Consider the following 12,455-nt stretch of genomic DNA (forward strand, 5'->3'; position numbering starts at 1 on the left):
TACTGCGCATGCTCCCGTCCCTCCCGACGTCAGCCCGCCGTCAACGTCAAGGTGCACCGCTCTCTAAGCTTCCCTCCGGAAACAAAGGGGAAAGGGAGCGCGCCGGGGTTGGGATAGCAGGGGCGGAACTGATGCGGTTGCAGTATCATCGTCAGCGGCGCAGACGGAGCGCATTTAGAGATACACCTGTAGGAAAAACATGGAGGATTCTGCTGAGGAGACGAAAGAGAGAAACCCCGGGAGAGAAAAGGACGGCACCGTAGAGGAGCCTGGGGCAAAAAGGGAGAGTGGGAGTAGGGAGCCTGGGGCAAAAGGGGAGAGTGGGAGTAGGGAGCCTGGGGCAAAAAGGGAGAGTGGGAGTAGGGAGCCTGGGGCAAAAGGGGAGAGTGGGAGTAGGGAGCCTGGGGCAAAAAGGGAGAGTGGGAGTAGGGAGCCTGGGGCAAAAAGGGAGAGAGGGAATAGGGAGCCTGGGACAAAAAGGGAGAGTGGGAGTAGGGAGCCTGGGGCAAAAAGGGAGAGAGGGAATAGGGAGCCTGGGGCAAAAAGGGAGAGTGGGAGTAGGGAGCCTGGGACAAAAAGGGAGAGTGGGAGTAGGGAGCCTGGGGCAAAAAGGGAGAGTGGGAGTAGGGAGCCTGGGGCAAAAGCGGAGCGTGGTAATAGGGAGCCTGGGGCAAAAGTGGAAAGTGATAGTAGGGAGCCTGGGGCAAAAAGGGAGAGTGGGAGTAGGGAGCCTGGGGCAAAAAGGGAGCGTGGTAATAGGGAGCCCGGGGCAAAAGCGGAGCATGGTAATAGGGAGCCTGGGGCAAAAGTGGAAAGTGATAGTAGGGAGCCTGGGGCAAAAGCGGAGCGTGGTAATAGGGAGCTTGGGGCAAAAGGGGAGCATGGTAGTAGGGAGCCCGGGGCAAAAGCGGAGCGTGGTAATAGGGAGCCTGGGGCAAAAGCGGAGCGTGGTAGTAGGGAGCCTGGGGCAGAAGTGGAGAGTGATGGTAGGGAGCCTGGGGCAAAAGCGGAGCGTGGTAATAGGGAGCCTGGGGCAAAAGTGGAAAGTGATAGTAGGGAGCTTGGGGCAAAAGCGGAGAGTGGTAATAGGGAGCCTGGGGCAAAAGGGGAGCGTGGTAGTAGGGAGCCTGGGGCAAAAGCGGAGCGTGATAATAGGGAGCCTGGGGCAAAAGTGGAAAGTGATAGTAGGGAGCCTGGGGCAAAAGCGGAGCGTGGTAATAGGGAGCTTGGGGCAAAAGGGGAGCATGGTAGTAGGGAGCCCGGGGCAAAAGCGGAGCGTGGTAATAGGGAGCCTGGGGCAAAAGCGGAGCGTGGTAGTAGGGAGCCTGGGGCAGAAGTGGAGAGTGATGGTAGGGAGCCTGGGGCAAGTTCTGCGCGTACCAGCGATGGGAAAGAACCGGGAACAGAATTGGGAAGCAGTGGTGGGCAACCCGGGGCAGAACCTGGGAGTGGCAGTGGTGGGCAGCCCGGGGCAGAACATCCCGCAAAGTCTTTTGAATGGACCGCCACGTTTAAAAAGCCGGTGCTGCTACCTGTGAAAGGCGGAGCCCCGCGGCGTGACAGCAGCGAGGAGCCGCCACTACCACCACCGGTAGAGCCGAAGGGAGCAGGCGTCCCTCCCCAGTCACTCCCGGGTCCCACCGAACCCTACCAAGAACCACCTTGGGCTGGAGCAGCCGAAGCGCCTTACAGCTTGGAGACACTAAAGGGGGGCTGCGTCCTACATTGTCGGCCACTGGGTGGTACTAGCCGGCTACTGTTTGGGCGGCTGCCGGCTTGCGACGTGTCCCTGGAGCACCCCTGTGTGTCGCGGTATCACGCTGTCCTGCAGTACCGCCGGTTCCCTGGACCTGGCCCCCACGAGCAAACCGGCTTTTATCTGTACGACCTAGATAGCACCCACGGTACCTTTCTGAACAAGAACCGGATCCCCACCGAGGTCTTCTGTCGGGTCCGGGTTGGACATGTGATGAAGTTCGGTGGCAGTTCCCGGCTTTTCATCCTACAGGTAAGAAATCAGGAACAATTGGCCTGGAGCAAGCTAATCTCTGTCATTTGTACTATTAGTGATATCTATGGTGTTGTGAAATGACATCTTGTGTTCGTACAGATACTCAAAAAGTGTCATGGTTTGGCCATTTCAAGGATATCTAATGGTAACGGGGCCCTTGAGGCAGTTGTCACAAGGCCTTAGAGGCAAAGAAGCTCTTAGGTTGTTCCCACAAGGTGATGTGTGCAGCACAGAAGTACCAAGATTACTCCCTAAGCAGCATAGATACTCTGCAAGGTCACTGACCAGAAATCTTTGGCAGTGCTTCTTTTTTTTTTCTATTACGGCTAGACTGGAAAATGGAGGCTGCCCATAAGCCTTTGAAGTGATAGGTTGTTGGGGTAGTCCAATAGAGTGCATCTCCTCCCCACCACCACCACAAAGAAATTGGGTGGTGAATGATGTTGTTGGTAGACTTCATCATAGCTCCGACTATTAATTTGTGTGCAGTTTGTAAAGCTCACCAAGGATCCATGTTATTCTGTATTCCAAAAATAAAATATCACCATAAGTGTTCATAATTTATTGTTTGTTTTTCATGGAGAAAGGGGGCCCCGTTTCACCATTCATATGGCTTCCTCAGGGGTAGGCAATCTTTCAAGAAGTGTTTCCACCAACAAAATTGTATGACACTCGTGTCTTCTGGAACCGCGTCTTACCGTTGGCACCAGAAGACATGAGTGTTGTCATATTTTGGTAGTGGAAAACACTTCTTGAAAAATTGCCTACCCCTGAGGAAGTTGTATGAATGATAAAACTGGCACCATTTTCCCCGTGAAAAACAACAATATGAAGACTTATGTTGATATATTTTATTTGGAATAAAGAATATGTTAATTTGGAACAACTGAGGCGTCTCCAACCAATAGGATCCAAGTTCATCTCATACTTTGTTTTTAGAGGTCTCTTAAAAAGTTTTAATCTATTTGCTTTGATTTATCCTCATAGGGCCCAGAAGATGATCAAGAAGAAGAGTCAGAGCTAACTGTGACGCAGATTAAGGAAAATCGCAGGCAGCAAGAACACTTGCAAAGAAAGATGCTAGGAGACGATTCAGATGAGGAAGAAAATGAAGTGAAAAGAAAAGAAATTGTCTCAAGTGATGATACAGGCTGCACTTGGGGAATGGGTAAGAGATGTGGTAAACTGGGACTCTACCAGTTTTCTTTCTATGTTATGTATCACAAATACTGTGTGAGTAGCCTCTGTTTTGTTTTTGGATTTAATTTTACTTGTTTTAAATTTTCTCTTAAAACAATGTTTGGTTTCATGTTGGAAAGGTAGAGACAGCACATTACTGTTAAGTTCGGTGCTCTCTTGTGACTGGTATGATCCAGTGATGTTGTGTTAACACCAATCCTAAATTTGTTCAGAAGGCTGACAATTGCCACACTCTGTAGTTAAATTGGAAAACTGAATCGGATTATTATTGCATGATATTCCTGAGTTTGACATCTAGCAATTATAGAGGAACCATGTTATTGTATTTCTTATCATCATATACCATTGGCTAATTGTTAGTTATTTAGAAAAAAGTAAGTATTATATTTTTAAACAAAGTAATTTGTTGTTTCCAGTGCTATTTTTTCTTAAATCTGATATTCAAATACGCCTCCTACAAAAGTGACTGTGAGGTCCAGGAAATTGAGTTGGCTGCTCTTTAGTTGCTGCTTAATTTTGTTTGCTTTAAAAGTTTTTTTTTTAACCCTTTAGTGTCCAATGTTCCCATAATAAGCCATATGGGAACAGATTGATGGGAACATTGGACACTAAAGGTTTAATTGTGCTTTGCATCAGTTTTCCTATCGGTGATTTAGCTATCTTTTCCATAAAGAAAAGTAAAGAAAAAAAAACCTTAGCAAATCAAAGTCTTGGAGCTCCTTTGATGAAGCAGCACTACCAATTAGCGTGTGCTGAATGCTAAGAAGCCCATTCATTTCCCATGGGCTTCTTCACATTCAGCTCACGCTTATCCATAGTATTGTTTTCATCAAAGGAACCCTTAGTTGAAATGGTTCCAGACCTGATGTAGAATATCTCAGATCTACCTCAGATTTGATAACAATTGAATTGCATATTTGTTTCGTTCATGTTGACTAATACTTTCTTGGTTTTCTCTGTCCCAGAAGCATTTCATGAACAATATTTTGAGATAGACCTATAAAAGGGCCTATTTTCAAACTGTCAGCTTCGGGATAAAGCCTGTGGATACTCGTCCTTGGGCTTTTTCACCAAATTTCAAAAAAGAAAGCACGTGCTTACTTTACTTCAAATTTGTTTTAGATTTTCATCTGCTTTTTGTGTGGGTAGATTTTCAAACGAATTTTATATGGGTAAATGACTTAGAAAATTATTCTTAATTTTGTAGCAAGCATAAGCCGTTATCTATATGCTGATCCAATGAAAGGTGTGACAGCTACTAAAAAAAACAAGGGTCAGTTTTCAGCCATGGGCTGACCCCATAAAATTAAACAAATGTTTAGTGGAGTTACCTGTTAAAATTATGCAGAATTAGAAAAGGTACAGAAAAGGGTGACCCAGATGATAAAGGGGATGGGATGGCTTCCCTGTGATGAAAGGCTAAAGAGGCTAGGGCTCTTCAGTTTGGAGAAGGCTGAGGAGAGATATGAGGTCTGTAAAATGAGTGGAATGGTAGATGTGACTCTCTTGTTTACTCTTTCCAAACATACAAGAACTAGGGGGCATGCAATGAAGCTACTAAGTAGTAAATTTATAACAAATCAGAGAAAATATTTCTTCATTCAGTGTATAATTAAACTCTTGAATTTGTTGCCAGAGAATGTTGTAAAAGCGGATAGCATTGTAGGGTTTAAAAAAATAATTGGAAGGGTTCTTAAAAGAAAAGTCCATAAACCATTATTAAGATAGACTTGGGAAAATCCACTGCTTATGCCTGGGATAAACAGCATTAAATCTGTTTTACTCTTTTGGTATGTTTCCAGGTGCTTGTAACCTGGATTGACCACTGTTGAAAACAGTATGCTGGGTTTGATGGACTTTCAGTCTGACTCAGTATGGCAATGTTTATGTTCTTATGGTAAAAGCAAGTGCGTTAGCTTTGTTTTAAAAACTTTGGACAAGTTTCTGGAGAAAAAGTTTATAAAGTATTATTAAAGTAGACTTGAAGAAAGCTACTACTTATCCTCTGGGGAAAGCAGCATTGAATCTTGCTACTTTTGGGATCCTGCCAGGATCTTATAAGCTAGATTGGTCACTGTTAGAAACAGGATACTGGACTTTATGGACCTTTGGTCTGAACTAGTATGGCAGTTCTTATGTTCTTAATTTCTTGGCCAGTTGCAAAACGCCCCTAACTGTGCCCTTTTTTTAAATGGAAATCTCTGTTTAGCGATTTAAATGGCCAAAATTGTGCATGTGCCCTGGATTTAAAATATAAAAAATGCACTTATGTGATCAGCATCAATTATGTAAGTGCTTTTTTTTTTTTTTATATCAACCCCTTTCACATGCCCCCCCCCCCCTCAGTTTTCTCCAGAATTAGTTCAGCTACTAGAACTTTATGCTCAATATTTTAAAAAGTTGCAAGAGGTTTTGTAAAAATATTTATAGCTCCTGAAATGTATTCCTAGTGTTTATGTATTTCTGGTTTTACTCTCACAGTCAGCATTTTTTTTTTCACAGGAGAGGACGCCACAGAGGATGACATGGAAGAAAATCCTATCGCTGTTGAGTTTCAGGAGGAGCGTGAAGCCTTCTATGTAAAAGATCCTAAGAAGGCACTGCAGGGATTTTTCGACAGGGAAGGTGCTGGCACTCCTTTTATATACCACTGTAGAGATCACTTGTGATTTAAGAATATTTCATGTATTTGGTAACGTGTATATCGAGGTTCTCTGGTAACAGGTGTTCCTTCTGAATCGCTCACACTTAGCATGTTTGGTATAGTTCTTTTAATATTAAATAATTGCATCCATTTGCAGTGCAAACCATATGTACATATCATATTGTGTTATGATGCAAGTACTACTACTACTAACTAACATTTCTAAAGCGCTACTAGGGTTACGCAGCGCTGTACAATTTAAACATAGAAGGACAGTCCCTGCTCAAAGAGCTTACAATCTAAAAGACAAGAGAACAATCTAAAGACAAGTGAACAATCTAGAGGGACGAGTGAACAGTTAATCTGATAGGGTGGATAGATTGGGGCATTTTATATTTCTCGAGCGGTTAGGCGCCGAAGGCAGCATTGAAGAGGTGAGTTTTAAGCAGAGATTTGAAGATGGGTAGGGAGGGGGCATGGCGTATGGGTAAAGGAAGATTGTTCCAGGCATAGGGTGAGGCAAGGCAGAATGAGCGGAGCCTGGAGTTGGCAGTGGTGGAGAAGGGTACTGAGAGAAGGGCTTTGTCCTGTGAGCGGAGGTTACGGGCGGGAACATAGGGGGAGATGAGGGTGGAGAGGTAGTGAGGAGCCGCAGACTGAGTGCATTTGTAGGTAAGGAGGAGGAGCTTGAATTGTATGCGATATCTGATCGGAAGCCAATCACAAGCTCATGTGATTAAGCCCTTGTACTACTACTATAGTGCCATTTATATAAGCTTGTCAAAGTGAATGTTAAGTAGATTATAGGTGATTTGAAGACATTGCAGTAAGAATCGTTATGGCGGAAGGTAAATATGTAAGTACTGATCCTCTATATACCGTGTTGCTTGGCTATGTGGAAAGAGCTACATTTAAGGTTATCACGCAGACATTTTGAGTTTTAAAAGGAATGGGTCCATTCTATTTACTGGATAGGAGTTTCAGGTTTTATCTTCTCAATCGAAAGCCCATCTAGGCGGTTCACAATGAGGGGCATAATAGAAGGAAAACGTCTATCTCCATGGGTGTTTATCTCCGAGAACGGGTCCGTGAAGGGGCGGACCGAACCGTATTTTCGAAAAACATGGACGTTTATCTTTTTTTGAGCTGGGCGTTTTTGTTTTTCAGCGATAACGGAAAATGAAAGCGCCCAGCTCAAAAACGAATAACTCCAAGACATTTATTCGTGGGAGGGGCCAGGATTCGTAGTGCACTGGTCCCCTCACATGACAGGACACCAACCGGGCACCCTAGGGGGCACTTTTACAAAAAAAAAAAAAACAAGGTAAAACAGCTCCCAGGTGCATAGCACCCTTCCCTTGGGTGTTGAGCCCCCCAAACCCCCCTCAAAACCCACTGCCCACAAGTCTACACCATTACTATAGCCCTAAGGGGTGAAGGGGGGCACCTACATGTGGGTACAGTGGGTTTGGGGGGCGGTTTGGAGGGCTCCCATTTACCAGCACAAGTGTAACAGGTGGGGGGGGGGGGATGGGCCTGGTCCACCTGCCTGAAGTCCACTGCACCCCCTAATAACTGCTCCAGTGACCTGCATACTGCTACCAGGGAGGTGGGTATGACATTTGAGGGTGAAAATAAAAAGTTGTGAAACGGCATATTTTGTGGTGGGAGGGGGTTTGTGACCACTGGGGGAGTCAGGGGAGGTCATCCCCTATTCCCTCCAGTGGTCATCTGGTCATTTAGGGCACTTTTTGGGGCCTTATTCTTGGAAAAACAGGGTCCAGGAAAAGTGCCCTAAATTCTCGCTAAAAACGCATATTTTTTTTCCATTATCGGCGAAAGGCGCCCATCTCTGATCGTCCAATAACCACGCCCTAGTTCCGCCTTCACCACGCCTTCGACACGCCCCCATCAACTTTGTCCGCATCCGCGACAGAGTGCAGTTGAAAACGTCCAAATTCGGCTTTCGATTATACCGCTTTATTCGTTTTTGTGAGATAAACGTCTATCTCCCGATTTGGGTCACAATATAGGCGTTTTTCTATTTCGATTATAAGCTGGAATGTAACATAAAATGAAAAAAAGTACATGAAACAGGTAAAAGAAAATTACTACGGTGCAGTTAACTCCAGACTCCCCTCTCTAAAACTGGCGAAGAAAAGGGCTACAGCCCAAAAGGAAAAAACTGTATCCCATAGACGTCTCTAAAAAACAATGCCTTCAGAACTATTTTAAACTTAAGCAGGGAATGCTCCAGACAAAGGGATGCAGGGAGCCTATTCCATAGCAAAAGACCAGTCACACTGAAAGTGCAGCCCCAAATAGACCAATGAAACACAATGAGGGAACCTCAAGATAGTTCAGCTAGGACAAACGTAGTGATCTGGAGAGAGTATGAAGAATAAAGAATTGGGACAGATAGAAAGGGATACCTAAATGGTAGATCTTGTGTACCAAATGCAGGATTTTGTAAGTGATCCTACATGAAATAGGTAACCAGTGTTCGGAACAAAGTAACGGTGTAACATGGTCAGACTTCCTAGAGTTGAAAAGGGAGTTTCACCACCAGATTTTGGATGAGCTGGAATCGTCGGATGTCAGCAAGACGAGTCCCTTTTAAGAAGTGCATTACAGTAGTCCAATTTGCTAAGGATCAAGGAATGAAGTAAATAGGGACCTAACAGAAAAAAATCATCCGCAGTTTATAAAAACAACGTTGGACAGTGCTAGATATGTGACGCTGGAAATCCAGGTGTTGATTGAAGATTCCGCCTAATATTTACACTGAATCATAGAAGGGTACCGGAGAAGCTGCAGTAGTAACAGAGATGGACAAGGAAGGAACATCCATCCTTCTGAGTGAATAGATTACCATTTAAGTCTATTTGAACTTTAAACTTAGCCCAGGGGTAGGCAATTCCACTCCTCGAGAGCCTCAGGCAGGTCAGGTTTTCAGGACATCCACATTGAATATGCAGGAGATAGATTTGCATGTACTGCCTCCTTGGTATGCAAATCTATCTCATACATATTAATTTTGGATGTCCTGAAAACCTGACCTGCGTGGGGCTCTCGAGGACTGGAATTGCCTACCCCTGACCTAGCCCATAAGATTCTGTTACAAGTATCATTCATCCAGTGGATAATGTATGTATGGTGTATGGATAATGTGTGTATGGTGTACAGCGCTGCGTATGCCTTGTAGCGCTATAGAAATGATAAATAGTAGTAGTAGTAGTAGTAGATAAGGCAATGATGGTTTAGGATGAGAGCTTTTTCAGTTATTTCCCCAAAGCTGTAAAATGAGCTTTCCCAACACGTGTGTCTTGTTACTTAAGGTTTTGAATACAAATGAAGGCAGTCTTGTTCCCTAACATACGGTGATGAGGGAGAGGAATAGGCGTCACTGAGCTGAACTGAAGCAGTTTGGGATGACCGCTGTTGACAGTATCTAATTTGAAGTCTGGTTATATTTATTGTAGAATGGAGTGAATATCACATGGTTAAGGGAAGAAAGTGTTTACAAACAACTTGAAAAATTGAAGGTGGACAAAGCTGTGGACACCAAGGATATTGAGGGAGCTCAGGAAGGTTCTGGCGAGTCCTCTTAAAGATTTGTCTGAAATCCTCGGAGACATGAAAGGTTCCACAGGATTGAAGAAGAGCGGATGTGGTGATAGAGAAGAGAAGAATCTGGAAACTACAGGCCACTAAGCCTCACTTTGCTTATTGGAAAAGTAATGGAAGCATTTCTGAAGGAAAGGATAGTGAATTTCCTGGAATCCAATGGTTTACAAGATCCGAGTAGCCTAGTGGTTAGTGTAGCGGACTTTGTTCCTGGGTAACTGGATTCGATTCCCCCTGCAGCTCCTTGTGACTCTGGGCAAGTCACTTAACCCTCCATTGCCCCAGGTACAAATAAGTACCTGTATATACTATGTAAACTGCTTTCAATGTAGTTGCAAAAACCACAGAAAGGCAGTATATCAAGTGCCATTAACAAGATTCCATGCACAATCTCAAAGAGTAGCAACATTCCATGTAGAACCCCAAAGAATAGCAAGATTCCGGAATCCCAAGGAGTGGAAGAGTAGCCTAGTGGTTGCTACTATTTGAGATTCTACATGGAATGTTGCTAGTGGAGGAGTAGCCTAGTGGCAGTGGATTTTGATCCTGGGGAACTGAGTTCAATTCCCACAGCAGCTCCTTGTGACTCCAGGCAAGTCACCTAACTCTCCATTTCCCCAGGTACAAATAAGTACCTGCATATACTATGTAAACTGCTTTCAATGTAGTTGCAAAAACCACAGAAAGGCAGTATATCAAGTCCCATTTCCCTTTCCCTTTATCAAAGGTAAATTGTGCCAAATGAATCTGATTGAATTCTTTGAGTGGGTGACCAGAGAATTGGATCATGGACATATGCTAGATGTAATCTAATTGAATTTCAGCAAAGCCTTTGACACGGTTCCTCATGAGAGACTCAAATAAATTTGACAGGCTGAAGTTAGGACCTAAAGCGGAGAACTAGATTAGAAACTGGTTGACAGACGGACGACAGAGGGTAATGGTTAATGGAATTCACTTGGAGCAAAGAAAGGTGAGTAGTGGAGTGTCTCAAGAATCAGTGCTGGGGCTGATTCAGTTCAGTATATTTGTGAGCGACGTTGCCAAAGGGTTAGAAGGTACGGTTTGCCTTTTTGCAAATGATACCAAGATTTGTAACGGTGAACACCATGGAGATAGTGGCAAAAAAGGATCTGAAAAAGTTCGAATGGTCTAATGTTTGGCAGTTAAAATGTAATGCAAAAAAGTGCAGAGTGAGAAGTTGATATGCACAGACAGCAAGAGGCACCTTGGGGTGATAGTTTCCAAGGATCTGAAGGTGGCAAAACAGTGTGACAAGGTGGTGGCTGTAGCCAGAAGGATGCTGGACCGTATAGAGAGAGGTGTAACCAGTAGAAGAAAGGAGCTGTTGATGCCGCTGTATAAGATTTGTGGGTGAGACCACACTTAAGAGTATCGTGTTCAGTTTTGGAGGCCATATCTTGCTAAGGATGTAGAAAGACTTAAGCAGTCCAGAGGGAGGTGACAAAAATGGTATGGGGTTTGCACACGAACATACTTAAATCTCCACTACCCAAACTGCAAAGGACTCAAATACAAATCAACTTATGCATCCAGCTTTTCCTACATAAGCACACAACTGTGGAACGCACTACCAAAAGCCGTGAAAACAATGTACCACCACCTAAACTTCCAGAAATCACTAAAAAACAACCTGTTCAAAAAGGTATACCCTACCGACCCAACCTAAATGCCTGAACCCTGCAACACAACGATACCAAAGCTCATAATGGACATAACATAACTCTTCTTCTCTACGATTCCCTAATGTGTCTGTAGCACATGAACCTTACTCTACCACAACATCACTTTGTATTTGTTCTCTACCGGAGTTGGCGAACACCTTTATGGTACTATGTAAGCCACATTGAGCCTGCAAATAGGTGGGAAAATGTGGGATACAAATGTAACAAATAAATGATGTACAAGAAGACACTGGAAGACCTGAATATGTATATCCTAGAGGAGAGGAGGGACAGAAGAGAAAAACAGTAAGACTAGAGGCCATGAATTGAGGTTGCAGGGTGGTTAGGAAATTCTTTTTCACGGACAGTATGGTTGATGCCTGTAATGACCTCCCAATGGAGGTGGTAGAGATAAAAACGGTGACTGAATTCAAAAAGGTGTGGGATCAGGTCAATGTCCATCTATCTGGAAGACAGCAATTGTCCATCCTAGACAGAAGGATATGCATTCCTCGTCTACGGATTTTACCAACTATCATCCAGTATCCAATCTTATTTCTTGCAAAGATAGTAGAGTCCTTAGCTCTGACACGCTTGACGGAACATGTAGATATTTTCACTGCCTTGCATACTAATCAGATGGGCTTTCATCCTTCCTATAGCACTGAATCAGCACTTACTGCTTTATTATCCAAGCTGCTCTGTCGCAGAAACAGACTGTTCTTTTCTTGTCTTTAGACCTCTCATCAGCATTTGACCTTGTAGATCACACTTTGCTTCTTCATAGATTAGGCCAAATTGGAGTTACTGGAGCTGCATGGAGTTTGTTCCATTCTTATTTGTCTGGCCGCTCCTTCCATGTACTCTAGCGTGATGCCCTTTCAGACTCCATTCCAGTGCATTGTGGAGTTCCAGAAGGCTCTTTATTGGCCCCATTACTGTTTAAGATTTTCTTGACCCCTCTGGCCGCACTTATTTCTGACTTAGATTTTGAGCCATTTATTTTTGCTGACTGTGCAAATTCTGATTTCCATATCATCAAGCTGATCAATCCATAGACTGGTGGGTTGTGTCCATCTACCAGCAGGTGGAGATAGAGAGCAAACTTTTGCCTCCCTATATGTGGTCATGTGCTGCCGGAAACTCCTCAGTATGTTCTCTATCTCAGCAGGTGGTGGTCACACACAGCAGCAGCTCTGGCTAGGCCTCCAAGCCTAATTTTTAGGTTTTGTTGAGTGCCTGGGGTTGAGGGCTCTTTTGAGCAAGTGCAAACCTGGTGGTGCCAGGT

At 44.3% G+C, this 12,455-nt stretch overlaps 1 protein-coding gene across 1 annotated transcript in view; it reads left to right on the plus strand.

Moving 5' to 3' along the window:
• The first annotated feature begins 199 nt into the window (after nt 1-199).
• SLC4A1AP (solute carrier family 4 member 1 adaptor protein) overlaps nt 200-12,455 on the plus strand; it is an 85,344-nt gene continuing 73,088 nt past the window's right edge. Inside the window, exons 1-3 of the mRNA XM_030194580.1 lie at nt 200-2,008; nt 2,999-3,179; nt 5,714-5,836. Of these exons, the coding sequence (XP_030050440.1) occupies nt 200-2,008; nt 2,999-3,179; nt 5,714-5,836 (2,113 nt within the window). The remainder of the gene's footprint in view (nt 2,009-2,998; nt 3,180-5,713; nt 5,837-12,455) is intronic.

Source organism: Microcaecilia unicolor, chromosome 3 (assembly GCF_901765095.1).
Source record: "Microcaecilia unicolor chromosome 3, aMicUni1.1, whole genome shotgun sequence".
NCBI classification, from domain to species: Eukaryota; Metazoa; Chordata; class Amphibia; order Gymnophiona; family Siphonopidae; genus Microcaecilia; species Microcaecilia unicolor.